This window comes from Mugil cephalus, chromosome 17 (assembly GCF_022458985.1).
Source record: "Mugil cephalus isolate CIBA_MC_2020 chromosome 17, CIBA_Mcephalus_1.1, whole genome shotgun sequence".
Classification (NCBI taxonomy): Eukaryota; Metazoa; Chordata; class Actinopteri; order Mugiliformes; family Mugilidae; genus Mugil; species Mugil cephalus.
This window is the reverse complement of record NC_061786.1, coordinates 9,981,775-10,006,623: the sequence shown is the minus strand read 5'-3', so window position 1 is coordinate 10,006,623 and position 24,849 is coordinate 9,981,775. Positions and strand designations below refer to the sequence as shown.

Genomic DNA, 24,849 nt, shown 5'->3' with positions numbered 1-24,849 from the left:
CCGGCCACACAATGAATGCGGGCCTTAGAAAGTTGACTTGAATTGGCTCCGGTGAACAATGTGAACGGCATAGTTTGGGGGACATTTAACAGCTGGCTGCTGGACGTGGATTAGAGGCACCTTAGGGGCTCGGCGCTGTTTTCACAGGAGAGTTAAACATTTGCAAAAAATACAGCGTTCACCTGCTGAGTCTCGTTTCTCATTTTAAAAACCTCTCCCGCCGTGAGATCGCACTGCTAAAGGAAATGATAGCACGCTTAGTTTTGTGTTATAATTTAGTGCATCTTTAATTTCCATGATCATCCAGTACAATGTTTGTGACTGAAATATCTGAAAATGATTGTTCTTTACACAATAAGAGCCGTACCTTTACACACGATAATAAAAACCATTGCATTATTTTGTCATGCATCCTGTCACGCTTGTATAATTATAGCTCATTATGCAACATACGACAGCATGTACATGTACACAACACACACACAACTATGAAAGGAAACAGAATTAAAAACATTGCCAATAAAAACCCAGGCTACACTATGAATGGTTACATCTTTGAAAACATTTTTACACACCTACAAACTCAGTAACTCTCTAAATACATCATACAAATGCTAAACAATAACAAGAGCATTACTATTTATTATTGTTTGCCCTTTTTTTTTTTTTTTTGCTTTTTTTCAGTAAAAGCCGAGCACAATATTTCACTTTTCAAATGGCACGAGTCGGAGGATTTTTTTACATGTCACTTCACTAAAATGCACTACAAGAAATGATGAAATAACACGGGTTCACTTGTTCCATCACCTGTACATTATAAGTAGGAAGATGTCTTGAACTCGTCCGGGACGTCGCTGTCCAGCTTGCAGATGACCTTGTAAATGGCCTTTTTCCAGGAGGGGTCTGAATCTTTGGCCGCGGAAATGGCGTTGTAGAATTCGTGCAGGGTGATTTCAGCGACCTCCAGGAACCTGTCGGGAACCTGGAAGAGGAGGAAGAAAGAAATGGGCGGTGATCTGGTTATTAAAATCGTATTATTTCTTTGCGGAGAGCTGTGCCGCGATCCGAACCACCTGTCTACAGCCTTCTCAAAGGTGGAATATATGAAATGAAGACCTGTAGCACAATTCTTCAAACACTCAAACTGATGAAAGGGAGCTTGTCTCTTTGTTCTCCGCGCGCATGCAACGGATGCAAGGCTGCGATCATTAACTTTCAATTAGAAGCCTCTTTGATTAGCGAGTCTTGTTTTCTTGAAACTAAACTAACAACTCTTCCTTAGGGTTTCTGTCCGGCTCCAAACAACAAAAAAACTGACTATGAATCCAACCAAGAACGTGGTCAATTACTTAAATGACTGTGTTCAGGTATAAGACTCGTCAATACTGAGATTATCTATTAAGATAAAATTCATAAGTACAGCAGGATCTATAAAAACAGACCAGTAAATCAAGTCTGGATGCAAGGGATGCTGGGAGAAAACTTTCCCCCAGCACTTGTTTCCCATCCACTGGCCAGTTAGCACAACAGTTGTTGGCATAAGTTATTTTTCTTTCCCCTCATCTCCTGACACAAAAGCATCCCTGGGAAAGGAATGTCTTGGTCCCAAGGTAAAGAAAACGGTCTCATCCCTTTCCCACCAAACGGCCTTCTCCCTCGGAATCCACAGCGTCTTTCTCAGCATTCCGCATCAGTAGCAATCTCTGTCTCGCTCAGGCGTGCTGGTCCTCTAATCCTGAGTTGTTTTAGCGGGATTTTGCGGCTTCCTCTTCCCACAGTTTGATAAAGCATCACTCTGGAGTTTAGATAATGGCTGCAAAAGGGCTGGCCAGCCACAGGTGCAGTGTGACACACAGGTCAGCACACATGACCACGGCCACATGGCGCAGGCCTGACATACTTCTGCAGGTTACTAACTGCTGCGGTTGAGCTGCAGACTGGCACTCGTTTTGGGAAGACGAAAACCGCTTTCTGGTGATGAATCAGGCTACAACCAGCGACCAGTTTATTTTAGCATAATGACTGAAAGTTAAATTAGGTATATCACAAATGTCAAACTGCAAAAGCAACAGCTCTGTGGGGCTTGAATTCTTTCTTGCTCAGGCACAGCACCCTGTTGAAGAGTCTAGTTGGAGCTTCATATTGACCAAAACAGAGTACAACAAATAAGCAGAAAGTCAAAAAAAGCAGAAATTCTTGTTGAGATTTGGAGTCTGACGAATGTTCATTTGGGGGGCGGGGTGGAGCTGGAGCCTATCCCAATTAACCTTTTAACTACTTTTAACCACACTTAATGAGCGTGCCTATGGGGTGAGGGGGAAGCCAGAGTAACCAAGGTGAGAAGCCACAAAGACACAGGGAGATCATGCAAACTCCACACAGAGCGGTCCCAGTCCGACTAATGTCTTTCTCTAAATACATGTCAATAAAAGGTGTTACTTCTAATACACTCATCTCCGGAGCAGTTAGAACAGCAAAAACTGTGTTGCCCTCATTTAACCACACCTTGTTTATTTGTTGCATGATGTATTCACGATAAAAAAATGGCTTCTGAATGAAATCAAAGCTTTTCCAAACAATCATCAGCGGTAAGGGACACTCACGTGGAAGTCGTTGGCTTTGTTGTAGTGCATGTTCAGGGCCCGGAAGAGCTCCGAGTCCCTGCTAACCGTGATGTCTTTGACTTCGCTGACGCCGTCGACGATGGCCTGGCGGGCGAACTTCTCCATCTGGATGTAGTAGAACTCCCGGAAGTTGCTGAACCACTTGATGAGCTGAGAGGTGATGCAGCGGTTGAACTGGAAAGGGAGAGAAAGCGGTTGTCTGAGGTTAAGCCACCGAGGCCACGCTGCGCCGACGCGAGGAGTGTCCTTAAACAAGACAGTGAGTCCCCGGCCGCTCCGAAAAGGACCGATTTGATTTCCTCGTGGAGAAGGCAAATAATAACTCTCGAAATAGAAAAGTAATTTCAGAACCCAATAGAAACGTCAAAATATTAATCTTGCTTTTCAATTAGCAGCCCCCTTCATTATTGAGCGAAAACCTGAATGTAGTACCTGTAGGGCAAAATGCCACCTAATGGTCTGTCACTCTATGCAACGTTAATTGCTCTGATCTTTTCCCACCCATGTCCGCGGTGTAAAAACATCTGTCAGGGCCGTGTGTTTCTAAACTCAGTCTTGACATTAGTCTTGTTATTCTATCTCGTCATCCAGAAAGACAGAAAAAAATGCCTAAGGCCTGGGCCGGCATCAAAGACGCTTCTTCCCTCTGGTGTGGTGGGTGAGAAAGCGGCAGCATAAGGACAGAAGGAAGCTTCCCTCTCATTGACTCGGGATGATAGGATGGAATCAGACACTGGGATTAGGTGCTCTTTTGTTCAGTGCCACTTCCCACCACAGGATTGTAAGCAAGGAGGAGACGTTCGCAGGGCTGCAGCGACAGCATCCTCCCCCCTGACCCCCGGGGGTCAGGGCAGATTGAGAGGCGGGGGCCCTGCGGTGCGGCGCGGCTCAGAGAGATCCGGGAGTCGAGATAGGAAGAGAAAGTTGAGAGGTGTTTGGAGAAAACCTGGAAACAGAGCGTGAGCTTGTGCCCCGAGCAGGAAAGCAGAGCAGAAGGGGACAAAAAGAGGAGACAAAAAAGGATGACACGAGACCGAGGCCAAAATACACAGGATGTTGCGTTTAGGAGCAGCTCACCGCCGCGCAAGTCTCTAATACCAACTCTCTGTTGACACTCAATAGCAATGCCTTTCCTACAGAGTCCTTTGTCACTCCATTTGCTGACTGGAGTGGCTTTTTTTAAAGAGAGAATGCCCCTGTATCTCCCTCTGCCCCCAGGACATACTAGCAGCTCAGCGGCTTTGTTATTTAAACCCTCTGCTTTTTTGTTTCTCTCCTCGGACACACTGCTGTTTTTTTATTTTTTTATTTTGTTGGGTCGCAAACACACTGACAAGTAGATGCCAGGAAGTTAAATGCCGGACAAAACAACAATTCTGTGTTGTTTCACATGTTGAGATAAAAACAATTTTAGTTTATTTATTTATATGTAAAAGAAAGAAAAAAGAAAAGAGAATTACCTTGACGTCAGGGAAGAAGGTTTTCAGCACATTGGAGCTCGGGTAGCGGGTGTAGAAGAACATGAGCTTCGCCTTCTTCAGATGACTCGGGGTGAGCCCCTCCTGGATGTTCACGACTCACGTTAAGGAAACACTGAGAAGCCAACCCCAACCCACAGCACGCTAGGCCTGTGCAAAGTGATAGTGGACCGGAGTATTGTGTTGCCTCAATCTTTGGCTAAATTGAATTTCGCTAAAGAACAGCTCGGCATTAACTAGGGAGTCAATAATGACCCTAACATGTGCTTATTGGCAAAACAGAATTACGAATTAGATTAGGGATTTTTAATTAGAGAGCAAAGCACTTCATGCCTGGTAGTTAAGACAGCCTGTTTTGAAATGTTTTGGAAAAAAAGAAACTGATTTTCAGATATAATTGAGTTGATTTAAAGACACCATATGTTGCTGTATTTTTTTGGCGGAGGGGAAAAAAAATCCCTGTCAGGATTGAACATATATTTAAAATAATTTAAATGGTGTAAAAAAGAAAACAGCTAATTTGTCCAACATTATATTGTATTCCTCCTTTATTGCACCTAACTGATAAATCCAATTCTTTCTCAAGTTTTCCCCCTGTGGCAATGAAGGTGCTCGGGACCGTTTCCTCTGTAGTCGTCCACCACCTCCACCGCCTTAGGTCATAATATTTCCTTATCAGGTCACACATTTATTAGGGAACCCTACCTTTGAAATAAGGAAGTTTGGATGAAAGATTTATGTGGTATTGTTCAAAGAGAAGCAGAGCTCTTTGCACTGTAAAGATAAAGCGAATCCGGAGAAGAACCACATAATATTCCTCTCTAATGCCCTGCAACAAGACGATCAACAAAAAGAAAAATGCAATCCTTGTGGGATTATTGCAAAAATGATTAACTTAATAATGAGCAATATAAAAGAGATTCTTTTAGTTAACTTAAGCAGAGAAAGACAGAATGTAGACATGTCTCTTATCATATTAATCACATTAATTGAGGATGTGAGCCTCAAATGTATTTAAGTTTTCAAACAATACTCCCCCCCCCCCCCCCCCCCCCCCCCGAATGATACAACCTGAGTCCCTGTGAGGAAAACATACTGTTATCTTGCACTTTGTTCTATCATGTACATTCTGACAAAGGTATCCAACAACAAATGCTCAAGACAAGAGCTCAAGTGTTATGGTTGGGAGGCACTTGTGGTTTCCACCAGCACTCAGATGTGACCTTTTAGATGCACCCCTATCACTCTGATGATGGAGAAATAGATCCTGCACCTTTTCAAGTCTGAAAAAACGACGCTTCCTGAAACAGAAACCGATGCTTTCTCTGCCTTTGAAAAATTGGCTTTTGTTCCTGGCAATTCTTATCAAAGCCTTGTATTCCTTTTTATTTGTCTTTTTCTAGACTTAAAGTCATTACTCTGCTCAGATTAAAGAAGATGCTATAATTTTCTATGGGGTTAGCGAGATCAAAGAAAAAATTCTCCTTGAAGTTTGTTACTGGAACTGCCCATGCTGCACTGAACCTCCACCAGCCATTGTTCAAATGGAAGAGCTGAAATACGGGGAGTTTGTGTAGAATAAAAGGCAAATATGATATATATAAGAAAGAAGGATTTCAAACATACTGTGCTGTTCAGTGCTTTGAGAATAGTACACAAAATTAAGATGCAACCTAACCAAATATTTATGCAAATAAATAAAATTAAAAGTGCTGAATAACAAGATATATACAACTAGAGTTTGATATATATATATATATATATATATATATATATATATATAGATAGATAGATAGATAGATAGATATAAATATAGATATAGACATATATAAACATATACAGAAAATGCAAATGCAAAAAAACAAAAACAAAACAACAAAAACGTACTGTTCTGGCTCAGCAGTTTCGTTTAAGTGAAAGGATATGTTGAGAGACATGTAGGGGTTTCGCTCAGCCATGCTCTGCAGCTCACCACACTCGATCTTCACGTGAGGGAGGCACAGACCGTCGACCGTCACTGCACCCAGAGAGGAAGGACGGGCGTGGTGGCTGAGGTGGCTGGATGTCACCTTGGACCTCATGGCGATGGTGTCCCAGGGCAGGTCCACTGAGTCTGGGGAGGTCCTGTCCATAGATGGGGGCATGCAAGGCAGACCCCCGAAGTTGGAGTGGGGCCCATACTTGAGAAGGTGCTCGAGGATGTGGCTGTCATGCAGGGGGGTGCTGTAATTGAACTGAAAGGGCGTTTGGTGCACAGGGTAGGGCCGCTTCACTGTCGGCGTGACTGAGCTCAGGGGTGTCGCCGTTGGCTTGCGGACCACCAGCGACAGCGCCTCCGTCTGGTCCTGTGGGCTTTGGGCCTCTGAGCTTTCATAGAACTCCAACGACCGGGATTTCGCCGCAGCCTCCTCGGGCTGGGGCTGCTCAAGGGTGGCACTGGCCTGTTGGCTCTTCCTGTCCGCGCCCACACTGAGCTGCATCTCCGGCGAGGAGCACATACGCTGCTGAGGGGACAGGTCCAGCCCTACAGGAGACACCTTCTTGAACACCCTGTCCACGCAATCATTAACAGCTCTGGAGAGCTCCTGCTTCAGGGTTTCCTGTAGGTTCTGGCTTTCTCTTTGGTGTACCAGATAATCAACTACTTTCATCCGGTCCTTACGCTCTACAGCCATCCTGCTGCTCTTTCTCTCAAAATCATCTTCAGCACTAATGTAACATGACTCACTTTCTCCCATGATGTCATGCTCGACACCAGCTTCTGTCTCATCTCTACTGTCGTAATCGGGATCTTCCTGGTTGTAAACCTGAAGGAACTTTTCCTGGAGCTGACGCAGGAGCCTTTGCATGCTGTGGAGCTGCTCCTTCAACTTGTGACACTCCTCGTCTTTCGTGTTGCAGTTGTCACTGCTGCTACTTCCGGGTTTCCTGCTCGACTGTCCTGTGTTGCTGTGTTCTTGATGCTGGGGCAACCTCTGCTTACGTTTGTTCTCCCTGTATGCTTCCCTGGCCTCCCTGGTGTCTCTGGCATCTGTGTCGGACCGCTCACTGTCCCCATGCTGCCTGCTGTTGGGAGAGCCGGCCATGACCCTGATAATGTTCTCCACTCGGGCCCTCTTGGCCTGCAGGTGATCGGCCATGGGATGCTCTACCTCTGGGCTGGCTGCTGTAGAGGCGTGACCACTCGGGGAGGCAGCTTCCATTGTACTGTCTTTTGAGGAGACGCTGCTCTGATCCTCCTGGCCGGAGTCAGCAGCAGCGGAGCTGGAGAGGTAGAAATGGCTTTCTTCAAGTGCCCTCTTGTTGTGGATTGTCTTGCGGAGGAGCTGGGAAATGATGGATCCGCTTGAGAATGAGGCCAGAGGCTCGTCGTACATGTTTCTGCGGAAGCAAGGCAACATGACATCAGGCTTGTCGTCGTCTAGGCAGCCTTCGCCTGAGCTGTGCATGTTCTGGTCAGGAAGACTGAGGTTCATGCTCTCTATAGGGCTTCACACGCTCTGACGAATGGCAGTTATGTGGCACAAAAAAAAAAAAAAATCTGAAAAGACAGAAATTCTGTTCAGATACTAAAAAATAAAAATCCATAATTTGAAAAAAAAATGAAGAAAAAAATAGCTCATTTTTAGTTTTCTAAAATTCATTACGTGCACTTTCTTGACAGCTGCATGTCAACAAAAGTGACGTGTTTACACAACACTTTCAAATTCCTAGTTGCCTCCACAGTAGCAAATAAATACAGCCCTATCATACAGTTACTAAAATATCATGAAATGCCTCTTTGTATTTTCTTAGTCATAGCAATAATAGAATATATTTTTGTGTATTAATGAAGAAATAAACCTATTCTATTTACTAATATTTATGTAATATTTAATGCTGTCATTTTGCCTATAAAACTTGTAATTTCCCTTATAACAATTACAACTTTAAGAGCCAAATGAAGTATGACTGCAACACTGATAAAAAAACATTATTTGAAGGACACTCAGCTATGTTTAAAAAGTACATAAAATAAAATCCATAAAGATGTTAAATAAGGGTGTGTACTCTTCTGTGTCCATTCATCTTAGACTTTTAACAATGGTTAACACGGAGGATAAAAAGATACAACCATGAAAGGTGAAGTTCAGCTGATGTGATCCACAGACCACGCAAAAGAAACGGCTCTGTGTATACATTATTTACCAAAGAAACTACCATGAAAAGCTCTTTATTTTTCATGTTTTTCATCTTAAGGAATAATCAAGATGATTGAAAAAGAGGAAAAGGGTGGGAAAAAAGCTTTGTTGTCAGCTTCTATGGTCACTGACTACATTTCCATTAAGCTAGTGCTGTTAGGTTAGGCTCGGCTTAATGAAAAATATGAGTCTGTGCGTACAAGTGAAATTATTATTTACAATTTAAGAAGTCCTACTTGTTTGTGCTTTTAATATAAATTGAAACATAGATACCCCACTATGAGCAGGGTCTGAGCTGATCTTCTACGTGTAAAAGTGTTTCCATTACTTTTTCTAGTTGGAAAATATTTTGCAACATATCTGGCTGCAGGTCAGCTACTTTAAATTTAAATTACAGAATAAAACTTGCTGTTCAAATTTAGTTTAAATTTTAAAGTTTAAAAATTAAAATCAGGTTAAGATTTTAACATGAATTTAACATTTTTCTTTTTCTTTCTTTCTTTTTTTTTTTTTTTTTACCAGGTGGAAGTGGTGTCTACTTTTAAGAACAATACACTAAAAGTATTTTGAGTTGAAAATAAAATAAAATAATTTTGACAGTATCAATTAATATTTAATTGCTTGATTTAAAACCCACCCCACTAGTGAACTGCAGGCTAGCGCAATTACATGCGTATCAAAAAAAAAAGAAAAGAAAAAAAGAAAGAAAAGAAAAGAAAAAGAACCACACGAGCATTTCTTTCTCATGAAAATAACCACTAATCTGAAGAAGTGACTTCTGAAACCGACTGAGCTGCAAACGTGCACTTTATCACACTCTGAAGGTTAACCACGGCTCACAGAGGCAGACAGACCTTACCTGTTGCGCTGGGACGTGATGCCGAGCTGATGGCCTGCGCAGACTGTGAGTTGGATGATGAGGGTGCCGGAGAGTGGATGCATCAAACGGAGCTGGGGCGTGGCCAGTGGGCCGTGAAAGCAAAGAGGTGGACTCATCTTAACGTCAAAAATGCATCCCACTCAAACTCAACAGCCTGCTCATAATGGGCGAATGGTAAGCTTCAACAACACGGATGTACTGAGACCAAACTTTAAAAGTCACTGTGATCAACCCGGTGAATGCGGGAGGCATTTACATCTGCTGCTCGAAATCAAGAGCTCGGTGTGTGGAAACGATGCCCACAAGCAGATAACTTTTTATGGTTTGTTTTGAAACACACGTTTTAATTGTTCCCTAATGTCGGTTAGGTAAAAACACACGAAAGCGTTGAGGTTACACACCAGAGTACATGTGTGCAGTGAGTTAACCATGAATTATACAAAATCATTCAAATTTAAATCAAAATGTGCATTGTATATAGTCTACTATGCATAGCCAGAACAGCTTGCAAAATAGCATATTTGATCGGATTTATCAGTTTAAAACATTGTTACACAAACATCGCACTTATCTATACCTTTCATTATTTATTCTGTTCTGTTGTGTACCTGGTGGTTAGCACTGACGCATGGAGTGGATGTGAAGTGCCTCCCTGCGTCTGCTTGGGTACACCGGCGTCCAAAGACATGTCTTTGCATGCTCGTTAGGTACATTGGTGACTCTAAGTTGGCCCTAGGTGTGAGTGTGAATGGTTCTTTGTCTCTCTGTATTAGTCCTGCGATAGACTGGAGACCTATCAGGGACAGATGACAGCTGGGACAGACTTCAGCACCTCCGCGACCCTCTAGAGGACAAGCGGTTATAGAAGATGAGAATGAGTTTGTATACACTTTTGTGTGTGTGTGTGTGTGTGTGTGTGTGTGTGTGTGTGTGTGTGTGTGTGTGTGTGTACACTATTTAATCTTTGACAATTGTTGACAGCTGTAGTGATGCTACTGGGCATTGATTTTCCCACGGGGTAAATAAAGTCTCCATTCTATTCTATTCTATTCTATTCTATTCTATTCTATTCTATTCTATTCTATTGTGATCTGTTCTGTTCTGCTCCACTGGGTATAAGCTTTACTGTGTAATGTTTTGCTATATTTTATTGTTGTGCCTTAAGTACTATTTGAAGGGTCAGACGGGACCACATAAAGGACTCCCCCTTCCCTCCCCCCTCCACTCGGATCACTTGGTTTATCCCACACTACTTCCTCGGCTGCTGCTGTTGCGCGTGCCTAGCCTAGCCTAGCTTGTTGCTGCTGTGACCGGAGTTCCTCTTCCGCTGACAGGCTGCTGTCACACAGCTACCATGTTATCCCATTCCCGGTGTCTCACCAGGAATTTTGGCCGCTCCCTCTCTGCCATCCGCCAGGTAGGCAACAAACGAGTGAAACGTCGCCGTTGCCACGCGCGATATGACTCCTCGGCGCGGGCGAAGCGCCAGCTTCTGTTTTCCACGCTAGCGTTGTCACTAGCATTAGCACTAGCCAGCTCGCTGCTACAGGCCACACACAGGCCGTAACATTGCAAGCCAAGGACAGTATGACACTTTCCTCCACAGGTCTTTCACACAGCTCTGATTAAAGTTTACAGCCACACCGCCTCTATTGTTCTGATGTCGCTATTTGACGTGAAAGCTAGAGGTGGTTGACCTAACATAGCTGGTTCATATAAAGCCAGTGCATATAACCACCTTTATGTTGATAGCTCCCAAGAGCAGGCTAGCTGCTTCTAGCTGTCATCAAGCCGAGGTCATATGGAGGTATACCGGCAAAAACGACCACGCTTGTATTGAATACAAGAATTTAGTCGTTTTCATTTGTAGAATAGCTTTTTGTAGCTGCACTGGAAGCCATGTTGATTTATTCATTTTCCTGTTTTATCTAAGTTAGTGTCTGGATTTATTATCCGTTTGATTTTTAAGATCAGTGGTAAACAAATGGTCTTAAATGCATCTGTAAAATTAGCTGTCCACTTGTAAGTATCCTCCGACGTTTCTTGCCAAGTTGTCATGATAAACCGCTCAGACAAGTTGTCAGACGGATCTTTCCATAGATCATTTCATTGATCATGTCGAAGGACACAGTGAGGCATGTTAAAGTGACTTTTGACCGGCAGCACTCACTCCTCTGGTTCTGCTGCTATTTAAGTACAACCACAACTGTTAGACATTGGTATGTAACTTTGTATGCAAGGTAAACCAACTTACAAGTGTATATTTTTGAACCTTTTTGTTATTGCATAATGCTTGTTGTGCACTAAGAAAAAAAAAAAAAAAAACATTAATGAAGTTGCTGATGTTTTGTAATGTTTGCCTGTATCTTTTCACAGGGGAATAATGTGTTAGCTCGTCGGGCCACGGCAGGTACGTGTGCTTACTCTCAAAATCACGGTCTTATCTTAGTCTCTAAAAGTTACATGGTTCTCTTGTCCTTCCTCTAACAGCTCTGTCTGCTAGCCATTCTATCTCTGTCAACAACAACGTGTAAGTACACACACACTCTGTGAAGGCTGTGAGTTGACCAGGGTATACACACATACACTAAACTAGAGACGGAGAAATTTACGTAGCTGATTCGAGAAAACGTTTCACGATGCAGAGTTTGTGAGAAACTAGTTCAGTTTTGTTGGACCGTTTTAAGCCTCTAGCCTCTCAAAGTGTCATAACCTTGCCATTAAAACGCAGTCATGAGCCGACTTTCCCATTATCAGTGCCTCTGCAGGTGTCTCCTATTTAAGTGATTCATTAGAAATATTCTTAGACACTCATACACATGCCCAGTATGAATTTATTTTATTTTTATCAGATTTGTACTTACTTTCTGACTGACTGTTTTTATTTTTCAGAAAATACGATCCCCGGTCCACTGTCTTCCAAATCCAGTACTTCAGGACATCTGTAGCCTACAGTATGTTTTACCCTCTTCTATGCTTCAAACTTCAAACTTTACTTATTTATATGGCACTTTTCATACTAAAACGCAACCCAAAGTGCTTTACATAAAAAAAACAAACAAAAACAAAACAAAAAATATAAAACATTACAACGAGACACACAAACGCATAAACAGTCACGCAAGCACACACACACACCCACACACGTCTACACCACACCAGTATACACACCAAGAGTTTTACCTTAACACTTACTCTGAGTGTTAAGCAGAACCGCCAACACGTGCAGTAAAGACATCATTTCTTTCAACTTGTTCTTGTCTACCAGGAAATGAAGTCGTCACAGTCAAGACCCCTGCATTTGCAGAATCTGTCACAGAGGGGGATGTGAGGTGGGAGAAAGGTAATCCATTTAGTTAATAAACATCAGTTTGCCGCTTTTAACGCAGACACCGGCGAGTTTCTAAAAAAAAGGGTGGTTTTCTTCTTACAGCTGTTGGAGACACCGTCTCTGAGGATGAGGTGGTGTGTGAAATTGAGACTGACAAGGTAAAACTAAATAAGCCAAACAAGTTCATTTTGTTTCTGATTGTCGGCCTTTGTTTATGGAAATGGAACCTTCAGAGTATTAAACTAAAATCAATGAAATTAATACGATGGCTATCCCCAAAGTTTCATTGCAGTCCACTCTTCAATTTTATCAGGTGTTTACTGTATAGCAGAAACAAATCCTGGAACTTCTTTAATTTCATTTTAAAGCTTGTAGTAATTTGTTTTTCCGTGCTATTAGACGTCTGTGCAGGTTCCTTCTCCCGCTGCTGGAGTAATTGAGGAACTCCTGGTCCCAGATGGAGGGAAGGTCGAAGGGGGAACTCCACTTTTCAAGCTCAGAAAAGGAGGTTTGTAGTGCTGTGGTGATTTTCACCGAAAACCACAGGCTCATCAAAGTAACAACGTACACCTGTGATGTCTAACTCTTCATGTCTGTATCTTCAGCTGGTGCTCCCAAAGCTGCAGAAGCTCCCAAAGCCGAGGCCCCGGCCGCCGCAGCCCCTCCGCCACCCTCCGCCGCCCCCCCTCCACCTCCTCCCCCTTCAGCTGTGGGCCCCATTCCCACCACCATGCCCCCTGTGCCACCTGTGCCAGCACATGCTATGGACACCAAACCAGGTTAGCAGTCATCTGACAGACGGCCGGTGTCATGTGAGAACTGTTTTGCTTGACATCAGTGTTCTTGACCTCTAGCTCGCATGATTAATCATTGTTTGGTGTTCTACTGGCAGCAGCTTTCAGGGGTTTTTCGCTAAATCTCTATCGGTGGAGATACTCACTAGTTGTGTCGACTCTGCTTATGTCTTCCTACAGTTTCAGCCATCAAGCCCACTGCTGCACCAACTGCACCCGCTTCCCCAGCCGAGGGAGGACCTAAAGGAGCTAGAACAGAAAGCAGGGTGAAGAGAAATATGCATAATATTTAGACTTTTACATTATATAATATATAATGTAGAATAAATGTCATGAAATGTTTACTGAGGTCAGTAATGTTGTTTTTTTTTTTTTTTTGTTTTTTTTTGTGATTTAGGTTAAGATGAACCGCATGAGACTGAGAATTGCCCAGAGACTGAAGGAAGCCCAAAACACCTGCGCTATGCTCACTACGTTTAATGAGGTCGACATGAGGTAGGAAATTTTAAATTAGTTGACCCACATTGATAAACACTCGGTGCTATTTTCGATAATAAACTTGAAATGTGTTTTTGCTACGTTCACATGCATAAATAGAAGTGTCTGCAAAAAAAGGCCGACTTCACAGAGTTTACGAAGCGAACGTTCAGGTACCTGTTTGTTTGTGCTATGCGTACATGCAGTTTACATGCTGTATATGTGAGCGTTAAAAGCCAAAACAGCACTCGCACAAATGGCTATAGATTGGAATCTGTCCAATAGGAAAAGCTTTTTGAAACCCAATATCCTGTTAAACACTGGAATGTAAATATTTGGTCGTAATTCCATCTAAAACGAAGATAAGAATTGTTAAAACAGGTTTTATTAATTTACAAGGAAATGTTATTGTCTGCACTTGCCCCCTGTGCTGAAGAGGACACTTTGAGGATTTCTTTTCCCCGCAAATGTGTGGTGTCAGCTTTCGGCTATTCAGGGTTTTCTATGTATCCTAATTAGATTGACATTGACGGTCTGGAGGAAGACTTCCCAGGCTAGGGCTCATCTGGAGCCGAAGGAGCTGGTCGGAACAGGAGGTTGGAGCATCTGCAGGGGCCCACAGAGACCTGCGCTCTGAGTGGAAGAGCTGCCTCAACCGATATGGGCTTTTATGACAGCCCAATAAGATTTACAGGCTCTAGAAAGTGAAGATTTTTATCGCTTCTTCTCTCCTTTCTCGGAGAGTCTGTGTCTTGGGAGGGGCTAATTATGTTAGCGGAGAAACCCTAGAGCTTCAACAGGGTTAGAGACAGGAAAACAAACAATTAAAAAGAGAGATACAAGAGAAAAATGAGCAATAGTGAAACAATTAGCGGGACAATTTCAATAGCTTTATTTGCCACTATCTGCAACAACATTCTTTTGTAGCCAACAAAGAAGTACATGTTTGTACATGTAAAAATGTTGTCACATTAATGAACTGTATCTGTCACCGTGATCGCAATATTTGAAAACTATTCTCATAGATTTTATTTTATATTTTGTACATTTGAAGGATAACATTAGCAGAGACGGTTCATTTGTCAGCAGGAGGGTCAGCCCATCAGCTCTGCATAGCATTCATTACTGGTTTGTTTAATTTCAGAAATTCAGAGCGGCAACATGGTCATAAATTTGTTGTCGTCACCACATTTACGATCATTGATATTACGAACACGTTGTATGCTTCAATAATGCTTTTTGTCCAACAGCCTGGTTGATGCTCCCACTTGCTAATCTTTGCTTTCGTCTTCCTACAGCAACATCACAGATATGAGGAAGTCCTACAAAGATGCCTTCCTGAAAAAGCACAACATCAAGCTGGGCTTCATGTCTGCGTTTGTGAAGGCTGCCGCGTACGCTCTGGAGGACCAACCTGCTGTCAATGCCGGTATAGATCTGACCTTAAAGGCTGAGATGCCTGACTTTGTGGTGTCAGTTCTGACTGTGTCTTTGCACGTTTGGTATCAAGTCGTGTGTGGTGAAGAAAAAGATTTAAGTTTCACTATCTTTCATTGCCAAACCTCAAAACCAGCCCTAACTTATTTACTGCCCTGAGACCACTTTGACCTATTTAGATAGACCGCAGTGAAACAGGCGGTGTCTGTATTGCTGCCTTTTAAAGTCTATAATCGTCTGTGGGTTTCACTTGCCTTGACTTTTTGCTTTCTCGTCACAGAAATTTTTTCATAAGAAAAGGAACTTATTCTTGGTGAGAAACGTGTTGAAGGTTTTACAGTTTATGTATGTTTATTTCTCTGTGTTTCCAGTAATCGATGACACAACCAAAGAGATTGTGTACAGGGACTATGTTGACATCAGTGTGGCCGTTGCCACACCAAAGGTAAGACAAGTGGACCATTTTAATTATGCTGATAGCCCACCTACCTCTAACATGAAGAGAAGAAAATTCACTCATTTAACCTCTTTCTCAGGGTCTGGTCGTTCCTGTTATTCGAAATGTGGAGGGAATGAACTTTGCTGATATTGAAAAGGCCATCAACTTGTTAGGAGAAAAGGTAATATTTTTATTGTTTTGTGAAAGGTTGTCTCGACATTTTCCCATTGTGTGATAATAATGACACGTAACTGTGTGTTCGTAGGCCCGTAAGAACGAGCTGGCTGTCGAGGACATGGACGGAGGAACATTCACCATCAGCAATGGCGGCGTGTTCGGGTCCATGTTCGGCACACCTATAATCAACCCGCCACAGTCGGCCATTTTAGGCATGCATGGCATCTTTGACAGGCCCGTTGCAATCGGTGGCAAGGTTTGTGTCTCCAATCGCAGACAAGCACACGCACAGCAGACACGCAATTTAATAGGAGTGCTAGTTGGGAATAGTATTAGAAATAGTAATGATTACAACTTAGTCTATATTTTAACTCACTAACAACTGTGTGCCTATTCTTTTTTTTTAAGATTGTCTAGTTGAGAATCTAGATGAGCACTGTCTATATATAACACTCATAAACATTGTAATGTGGCTTACTAAGAGGTGAACAGTAGACTATATCTGCAACCTCAGGTTGTTTTATTGTTAATAATAATTCAGTGGCATTAGCTTAACATGACGCCTGCACACGTGATAACTTGACCAACAATCCAAAGGCATTTTTGCTAGAAAACTGACAAAAATTATCATTTATTTATTTTTATGATTTTTTTTTCTGCAGACTTCAACATCAATGTATTGTTTCGGCTGTACAATTTGCATATGAAATCAAGCTCATTCTAATAATATCTTTATGAGGTTTAGGTTTAAGAGTTAACACTAACCGCTCGGTCATATTGTGAGGAATCTGGTCTCAATGTCTTTCTCTCGTCCAGGTGGAGATCCGTCCCATGATGTACGTTGCTCTTACGTACGATCATCGTCTGATTGATGGGAGAGAGGCGGTTACTTTCCTGCGTAAAATCAAGTCAGTGGTGGAGGACCCCAGGGTGCTGCTGATCGACATGTGAACCCTCGTGAACTCCAGGCCCAACCAAACAAGGCACCCTACAAAAACCGTGGCCGTACTCACCTGATGAACATAACTGCAGTTAATGTATTGTTGTATTGGTTAACTAGGATTTTTGGACAACAGTTGGGTTGTGCAATGGACATTTCTAATGCGGGTAGCGGTGGTGCAGTTGTGGAGAAATGTCGGGGTCTGGTGTATCTGGTGCTGGTCTTTAGATCAAAAGAAAAAAAAAAGATATATTCTATAACTCATGTTCGCCATATGTCATTTTCTACATGCAGCTGAAAAATGTTCCACTTCCTGTGTTACAAATGGCAAACACAGATAAAAATGCATAATATGATTTTCGTATTTGGTTGAGGGAAGAACAATGAGCACATCTAACCTAGAAACACTATGTTCTAAAATCTCTAAAGTGAAGAAATCTTCTGTCCCATCTACTGTGGACATTATGAGCAACGTTCTCTTTATGCTGTGTGAGAAAGATATTTAAGAAAAGTTTTAAACAATAAAAGCTGCATTACTCAACTGTATTTTTTTTTTTTTTGTTTGAAAGTTATTTTGTGTATATAGTTGTAATATTGTACTGGCTTTAATAGCTTGAACATGGTCTCAATTACTTATAACCTCGACACCAGTATGTAACATAAGTCAATCAGACTCTTAACGCAAAGACAGCAAAACTGAGTCAACAATTCACGAGCCCAACCTTTGCTTTCAAAACAGCATTAATTCATACGAGTTCCATTTCAAGGTACATTTTAAATATACTGTTCAAAGCAACGTGGAAATCATTGCTGTTCTGCAGATTGAAGCTGTCTCTATTTCTTCTGCCTGTTCCTGCTTAGACTGACTCCATAATGTGCAACTAGGCCGCTGTATATCATCCGCTGGTGAACTCCTCATTGTTGTTGACTGACTGTATATCGTAGCCATGTTGTACAATCAGCTCATCAAACACCGCCGTGGTATCCTCCATTATGGAGAAAAACCTAAAGACCCAAAGTGCTCAAATTATTTGCATAGACGTGCATGTTAATAGGTGGAAAATGCTTTAATACTTTTTAGGAAATTTCCTTCAGCTCAGCACATGTCTGAGTTTGGATGGTTTGGGTCACAAGTGACTAAAAAAAAGTTCAAATATGTCCTCATCCACACATAAGACATTTCTATAGTATTGCTCTGGTAATATATAGATCATAAATGGCTTGCTATGTTAAGAGGTGATGTTTATAACTGAGCTTTTCAATCAACAAACTTGAAATTGTCTTCCTTTTGCCTTCTTTGATTTATCAATATGCCCCAAAACGCCAAACTTACAAATGCTGTGTCGCAGGAATTAAACGTTCAAAGATGTGCAACGAAGATATGGCCACTTATTGCCTACCGCTGTCTTTCTACAATACTAATAATCTTTTATTATTGTCACGACTGAAGTTTAAGTCTTGTCAGTTTTCATGCAGGTTGATTGTGTGTTTGTGTAAAACTTCACTATCAAAATTGCAAAATTCGTTTCATCGGGGACATTGCGGGCTCACTAGTTTTGTTTTAGTTTTTATTATGATCATTATATATTATTTTCTTTGGGAAGCACACAATGCAGTCGAAAACAGAATCTGGTGCTACGTCCATCTGGGCCACATTAGGATGCTTGTATTTATTTTCGAGTAGTCCGGTGTAGCATCCTGGGATTAGAGGGGTGTCCTCAATTCCAGTCAGCAGCTCAGGGCTTTCCAGGACACTCCGCTGAAGAAGGGGTGACACTTGATGTCACTTACGCCTCCGCCTCCTGACCCCAAGCGATAGCCAGCATCAAACTGAAGTAGCTGTGGAGGAGCATAATGCAGACAGATCAAATGTCAATGTGTAAATATGTGTGTGTGATGCAACTACGGGGGAGGGGTTTAGTGTTAGAGTTTAACCCTAACCCTAACCCATCGAACAGAATATTTAGAACAGCAGTCTGTTTATCAAGCCTTAAATCTAACCTCAGTGAGCAGAGACGCAGCTGCAGTGCTCAGGTGGTCGGGGATGAGCAGCTGGGTGTGCGAGTGGATTCCAGCGGGATGGAGCTGCCACAGTGGCTGGAGGAGTTCAGAAGCCATTGTTGAGTGTGGTTAGTAAGAATGGTGCCTCACTAAACAGCTGCTTGTTGACCTTTTAGCTTACCATTCCTGTTAGAAGTTCAAACAGCAAAGCCCCGAGACTCCACCAATCACAAGCTTCTGTGACTCTTGACACTCCACCAATTTCTGTCAGTGCACAATGACCTGAGTTTAGTTACATTAACATTTCTCAAAAAGGGGATGTTATGTCTTTTTATATCGTTGTAAAGTAGACAACTTGACCTCTTTTAGAGAGTGAAGCCGATGTACTACATGTTACCACTAGGTGGCAGGTTGCACTAAGGAGTCACAGAGCCGTATATTAGAGAGAGTCTGGCCAACTAGAGATTGGACCGTCTGAGCTATCCCGCTGTGCTGACTGGTTCTGATCTGGTCACGTGTTTCATGGGCGCCATGTTTGCTACATCTAAACAATATTCAGCTATAGAGAAGTGGCAATAACGGAGAATAAAATGGAATTAAAAGTTAAAATATACCACACCGTGCTTAGCCTAAGGCTCCAGCACAGGATCAGGAAAACAATGGAGAAAGTTATGGGAGCAGGTTAAAGGAAAGAACTGGATGTCAACTGATTTCTCCCTATTATGTGAGGTAAATGTCAAGATTTTATAAAGGAAAAATACAGTCATACCATCATTAATGTGTGCCTTGATCCCAAAAACGACCAGCACAGCTTTACAAATGAATGTAGTTTGAAGTTAACCAAACCTTATGTTAGCTACTTATTTAAACTAAAGACTTTGAAAAACAGCAGCTCCCGTCATACACACTGTGAAATCTACATGTGCATGTAATTTACGTCCATGTAGAGAGACAAATTTAATTGACACGTAACTTTGCCTCGGTTACTAGTTATTATTGCTAGTGTGCTAATGATATAATGATAATAGTCTACCAAGCTAACAGTAAAACAGTAATTAAATTTTCACTATTTCTGAGTAAACACAGCTCCGTGACTGTTGAGGTGATTGTCCAACAAAGCATTTTACAGACTCATTTAAGATATTTAAGGTAAGTAGATGCAGGGATATTTAAGTGAGGCCCTTTTACATATTGACAGACGTCGGCAATAACATTTATCAGGCCCTTAATGGTGAAAATAAGAGGGTTACACTATAGAATCTCCGATGTTGCAAACTTGGCGCCCATGATTTGAGTTGGCCAGACTCTCCTTAATAAGCGGCTCTGAGGAGCCACGGCTGGCGTCAGCTTACAGTGAAGCATGGTTTTACCTGGAGCACAGTACATCTGTTCCATGGCTCTGGAGCTAATCTCTGACTGGACCTCACTCCACTGGCTGAAAAATGTCAAACACACCTTTCCTGTGAAAACATATTGCCCAGTTAAGCTCAAGGTTTCCTTCACATGGTCGTTCGCTTATATTTGACAGACTCACCATTGCTGGTGAGCAGGACGTTTCTCGGGTTCAGATCCCGGCACAGGATGCCTTGCTGATGCAGACTCTCCAGGGCCAACAGGATCTGCGCACCCCAGACACGCACCTCCGCCTCTGGAAGCCCCCAGCATGTCTGCATGGCCTTATCGGCAGACCTAGGGGACTTGACGGGGAACCGAGGCAGGTGGCACCATCCGTCCACCTCTATGATCTGGTCTTCTCCCTGACCCTCTGGGGCTTCTGGTTTAAGGAAAGCATCCACATCATCTCCCTTTTGTTGGGGAGGTGCATGTAGAGCGCGGGAAGAAAACCACTCCACAAATGATCCCTGTTTTGCAGGTGCTTTTTTCTCTCCGGGACTCACCAATTCACAAGCCTGCTCTCTGTCTTCTTTTGTCTCACGGGAACATGTTTCCCCTTTGTGTTTGACCCCTGAGTGGGTCACAGGAAGACCTGGAGATGTCCCCTGTTTTTCTGCAATGCCACGGCAGAGGGAAGCAGATGAAGGCCAAGAGCTTTCTGAGGTGATTCTTGTATCTGTGTGGTCAGAAAAAACTGCTCTGTCTGTGCTCCTGATGACCACCATGCCATTTCTTTCTTCTGCAGTGGGACTGCTGGTGTCTTGGTTTGAATCTTTAGCTATTTCCGCAGAGTTCCCACTTAAAACAGATCCCTGGCAAGTGCCGTTAGTATCCCATGATGCTCTGCCACGGATCTGAGTTTGGCAATGTAAAGGAAGATGCAAGATGGCAGGGGAGGAACTCAAACGGTTATTTTCACTGTTTGGGGAGCCTGCTTTTATACTTGAGGTCTGATTTGTGTGTGGTGCAGTTTGTCCTAGTGTTCTTGGGAAATTGCCGTCAGCCATTGCATACGGGTTTATTTTCTCACAGTTGTGCACGGGGTCCGCAGCTTTCCAGGCCACTTCAAAATCCGAGCTGCACTCTATCAGTCCCATCCCTGCTTTCTTTTTATGGAGTTCTGACATGACATCGAGCGCTTGACTGACACGAGCGCAGGAGAGGGGAAGAGCTTGCGTTTCCTGAGTTTCACTGGAGTGCAAACACAAACTAGGAGCTGGTGGGTGGATGCGGGTGTCGACCTGTGTCCTGGTCGAGCCGGAGACCAGAGTAAGCCGGTCAAGCTTGGTATAAAACGACGCTGCAGACCGCGTGTTTTGCAGGCAACCCGTTTCCTCGATGTAGGAGTGAGTCCCGCAGCTTTCCAGCCGCTGCTGAGTCTCATCCCATGAAGTCAGGAAGTCTGTGTCTGGACTCTCGTCGGTTAATTTCTCTGGAATCGCCGCTGTGCTCCCGCTGCTGCTGTGCTGGTAGTCTGTGCTTATTGTGGGCGAGGTGTAGCTGCTCTTCAGCTTGATGCTAGGCTGACCAGAAGCGAAGCATTCTGGGTGTTCCTTGGCCTTCTCGTTCCTCAGCTTGTGCAGTTTGGAGAAAAGCCTCCCACCTAGAACAACACGAATAAATGAGCATTGCACCTTATTTAGATGAATGCCAAGGGACGGATTGCTGACTTTCAAGTTGCTCACCTTTGACATGCTCCAGATGCAGATACACAGCATCCTCACTGACATAATATCGTAGCAGCTTGACCATGTATGGCACGCCTTGAGGAATGATAGTTGGCTGGTCCCTGCTCTCCCAGCTTGATTTGACCAGGCTCTGCAAAAACGCATATAATGAATAAATCCGATAATAGTGTGATAATATAAAATACTTAATATTCATTCAAACATGGTTACAGGAAAAAAACAAAATTAACTACTGCCTGGAAAGGCCTTATACAAAGTGAGTGTCTTACTAGTGTCTGTTACCATATTCTCACTGAAATTTGAGGTGCACTTGCACTGGCTAAAAGGGGGAGAGCTCAGGGGCAGATCAATGCTGCGTGAAAATCAGGGAGACAGGACAGAGAGATCTCCCATCGACTGGCTTGCCACAGAATACAAGGTCTGGCCTGGTGCCAGACGACAACCCCCAAAACATCTCCAATTTCAATGCATGGCTGCTGCTGTCCGTTGGGCGTGTCTGAAAGTACAGTAAGATGCACACTCACCTTTACGACAAACATCTCTTTGTTGACCATGCTTTGGACAATCAAGACCTTTGTAATAAAAGAATAAAAACATGAATTACTACAGTATATTTAGTCATAAACAGCTTTAATGGTTGTACTGGAATTTGATCATTTGCATTTTAATTCTGTCTTTAAGCACTTGTATCGAAACAAATATGCATCTTATATGTATTAAGAGTCCAAACATATCTACCTTATCAGTCACTCCCACCACCTTACACATCTCCAGATCCTCCACGGGTGAACTCAGGTGTCTGATTGGACGAAATCTCAGACTGCTGTAGCCCTGCCAATGAATAGCCCAAACGGATATTTAACCACGTGTTTGTGCTCAGATGCCAAGAGCGTAAGCTAAGAACGAGTTTGACGCAACTTTGCCGCTATGTGTAGAACACTACATTACGATTAACAAGATCCTCTTTTGCAAGTGATAATCATAAAGGATGACTGTCTTACTCCCAAATGAGAGCTCCCCTTCCCCAGATTGTCCTGTAGATGTGTTATAAAGATTTCTTCGGCTCTCTTCAGGTACTGGGTTGTCTTTCTTTTTACAGCCTCCCGCCGCTCCTTGTTTGGGTCCACTATAAAAAAATAAAAATAAAAAAACAGCTCTTTCAGACACCAACAGAGACGAAGAATTCAGTGAAGCTCTGAGTATAATGTGTCTCAGACAAGCCCCCGTCCTGAGTAAATCTTTCGGCCTTTGATCAGACAGAGTAACACACAGCTGACTATTGACACACTGAGGAAAACCCTCTGGTTAACAGCCAAATCTGTGTTTAACCTTTGGTTTGTGACTTCCTGTTTTTATTCTGGTCCTGTCACATGCCTTGCGTAAAGTGCCTCTTTACATTCCTCATTCAGTGTGTCACGCCACCTTTAAAACCAAATGTTTTCCACTTACACTGAACCCCATTCAGCAGTAAGTCCACCCCATTCTTATAGTAGCTGAAAGCTGCCTCATAGTCCTCGTTGACCTCACTGTCCAGTGCCATGCGGATCTGCTTGGCCGCCTCCACCAGGTAATCTCTCTTTGCCATCGCTGCCTTGTTTTGGACCCGTCAAGGTCCAGATGGGCCTGTGCACGGCATCAAAAGTTCAAATCATTGCAAGTTTAGCAGACATAGCTACGATATATAAGCTGTATCTGAAAGTAGAAACAGAAACTGCATTTCTCAGTGGATCATAGCTCCTTTTTAGCTCTTAAAGGGGTTTCAGTCGCTGTAACTGGTTATTTTAGCACTCACCTTTGCTCCTTGGCCTTATCAACAGCAGGACACATCTCTGTCTGTCCTCACTAGGCTCGGCGTGCGTCTGCCCCCAGTGACTCTAAGGCGCAGGTCTTTGCAGTGAGACATGATCATCTGAGCCGTTGGAAACAAAGAGTTAACATTTCCGCCAGAGCAGGAAGTGAAAGCAATTATGCATAATATTTGGAACTACTGGAAAGAAGCAAGTGTCCACGATGATAGAGGGATGAGTCAGAGCATTAAGACACTCAGTCTCAGGATAATTGCGTTATTTATACTTACAGCATGACTAAAAACCTGTATAAACGGGAAGAGAGGTGCAGACACCCAAATCATGTAGCACTGTCTCGTGTCTGTGTATGCCACACTGTAGACACACTGATTTCCTATAGACTTTTAACCACACACTGACAAAAATCACATGAAATGTCCTATTTCCAAAAACAGTCAAAATCACTCCTATTCTTCCACAAGTATGTGTTACATGACACAAATATATAACAAGTCTCCCATGTAAGACTACAGCTGACTATAGCTCTCAAAATATGATAAGGCCATGTTCCCCTTTCTTCTCTTTCAACCAAAAACAAAATATCACACATTCAGTCCACACACATCATCCTGGTCACAGCCATGGAGTGTGATGAAAGACACAAAGCCATCTTCAGCCTCCTCCATCATTACTTACCATCTTCTCAACGAGCAGCTCACATGAGCTGGTGAGGTGGCAGCTCATAATGACACATTAGTGCGCGGATAGCACATAAAAGCGCGTGTACACGCACAGATACACACACTGCACCTGATGAGAGGCGAGCATGGCCTGGATCCTCCGCCCCGGCAGCAGCAGCAGCAGCATCAGCAGCCCGTCTCTTCAGAGGCCAGGACACAGTCATCCTTGGAGCAGGAGAGGAGGAGAGAGCTCAGGCGAGGCTGCTGATTGGCTGAGCATGATGTCACTTCAGGGTACCACTCCACACACAGCTCTCACTTCCCCCTCTTCTCATCCTGACAGATGCTGGAGGGTTTAAAGAGACAGTGCTGTTTTTTGTGTGCGCTGACAGAAGGCCATTTTAACTCTGACTTTTCCTTTCAAAAAGGGCCGTGTTCATATTTTGGTGCTTACTATTGACAAATCCCATTCAGAGTGACTGTCCTGATATAATAATTACTGGATTTGTTTTATGTCCCTGTGAATGGAGAGATCACCCT

The 24,849-nt window shown here is 43.1% G+C and overlaps 3 protein-coding genes across 3 annotated transcripts; 1 reads left to right on the top strand and 2 right to left on the bottom strand.

Annotated features, from left to right (window-relative positions):
• Positions 1 to 274: 274 nt before the first annotated feature.
• On the bottom strand, positions 275 to 9,390 carry prox2 (prospero homeobox 2). The gene is made up of 5 exons (XM_047611368.1): positions 9,143 to 9,390; positions 6,028 to 7,643; positions 4,085 to 4,192; positions 2,604 to 2,798; positions 275 to 982 (listed from the first exon to the last, which is right to left on the bottom strand). The coding sequence occupies exons 2-5, from the start codon at positions 7,576 to 7,578 to the stop codon at positions 815 to 817; spliced, it is 2,022 nt and encodes a 673-aa protein (XP_047467324.1). The 5' UTR covers positions 7,579 to 7,643; positions 9,143 to 9,390; the 3' UTR covers positions 275 to 814.
• Positions 9,391 to 10,406: 1,016 nt separating this feature from the next.
• Positions 10,407 to 17,304, top strand: dlst (dihydrolipoamide S-succinyltransferase). The gene is made up of 15 exons (XM_047611895.1): positions 10,407 to 10,580; positions 11,540 to 11,573; positions 11,654 to 11,693; positions 12,056 to 12,117; positions 12,432 to 12,506; positions 12,597 to 12,652; positions 12,894 to 13,002; positions 13,100 to 13,273; positions 13,469 to 13,554; positions 13,686 to 13,783; positions 15,064 to 15,194; positions 15,574 to 15,647; positions 15,739 to 15,822; positions 15,907 to 16,074; positions 16,635 to 17,304. Exons 1-15 carry the CDS (start codon positions 10,518 to 10,520, stop codon positions 16,767 to 16,769), a joined length of 1,389 nt encoding a protein of 462 aa, XP_047467851.1. The 5' UTR covers positions 10,407 to 10,517; the 3' UTR covers positions 16,770 to 17,304.
• On the bottom strand, positions 16,987 to 24,509 carry rps6kl1 (ribosomal protein S6 kinase-like 1). The gene is made up of 12 exons (XM_047611891.1): positions 24,326 to 24,509; positions 23,635 to 23,751; positions 23,292 to 23,465; positions 22,844 to 22,968; positions 22,581 to 22,673; positions 22,367 to 22,414; positions 21,840 to 21,972; positions 20,294 to 21,757; positions 20,130 to 20,219; positions 18,941 to 19,023; positions 18,760 to 18,855; positions 16,987 to 18,597 (listed from the first exon to the last, which is right to left on the bottom strand). Exons 3-12 carry the CDS (start codon positions 23,425 to 23,427, stop codon positions 18,487 to 18,489), a joined length of 2,379 nt encoding a protein of 792 aa, XP_047467847.1. The 5' UTR covers positions 23,428 to 23,465; positions 23,635 to 23,751; positions 24,326 to 24,509; the 3' UTR covers positions 16,987 to 18,486.
• Between the last annotated feature and the right edge of the window lie 340 nt (positions 24,510 to 24,849).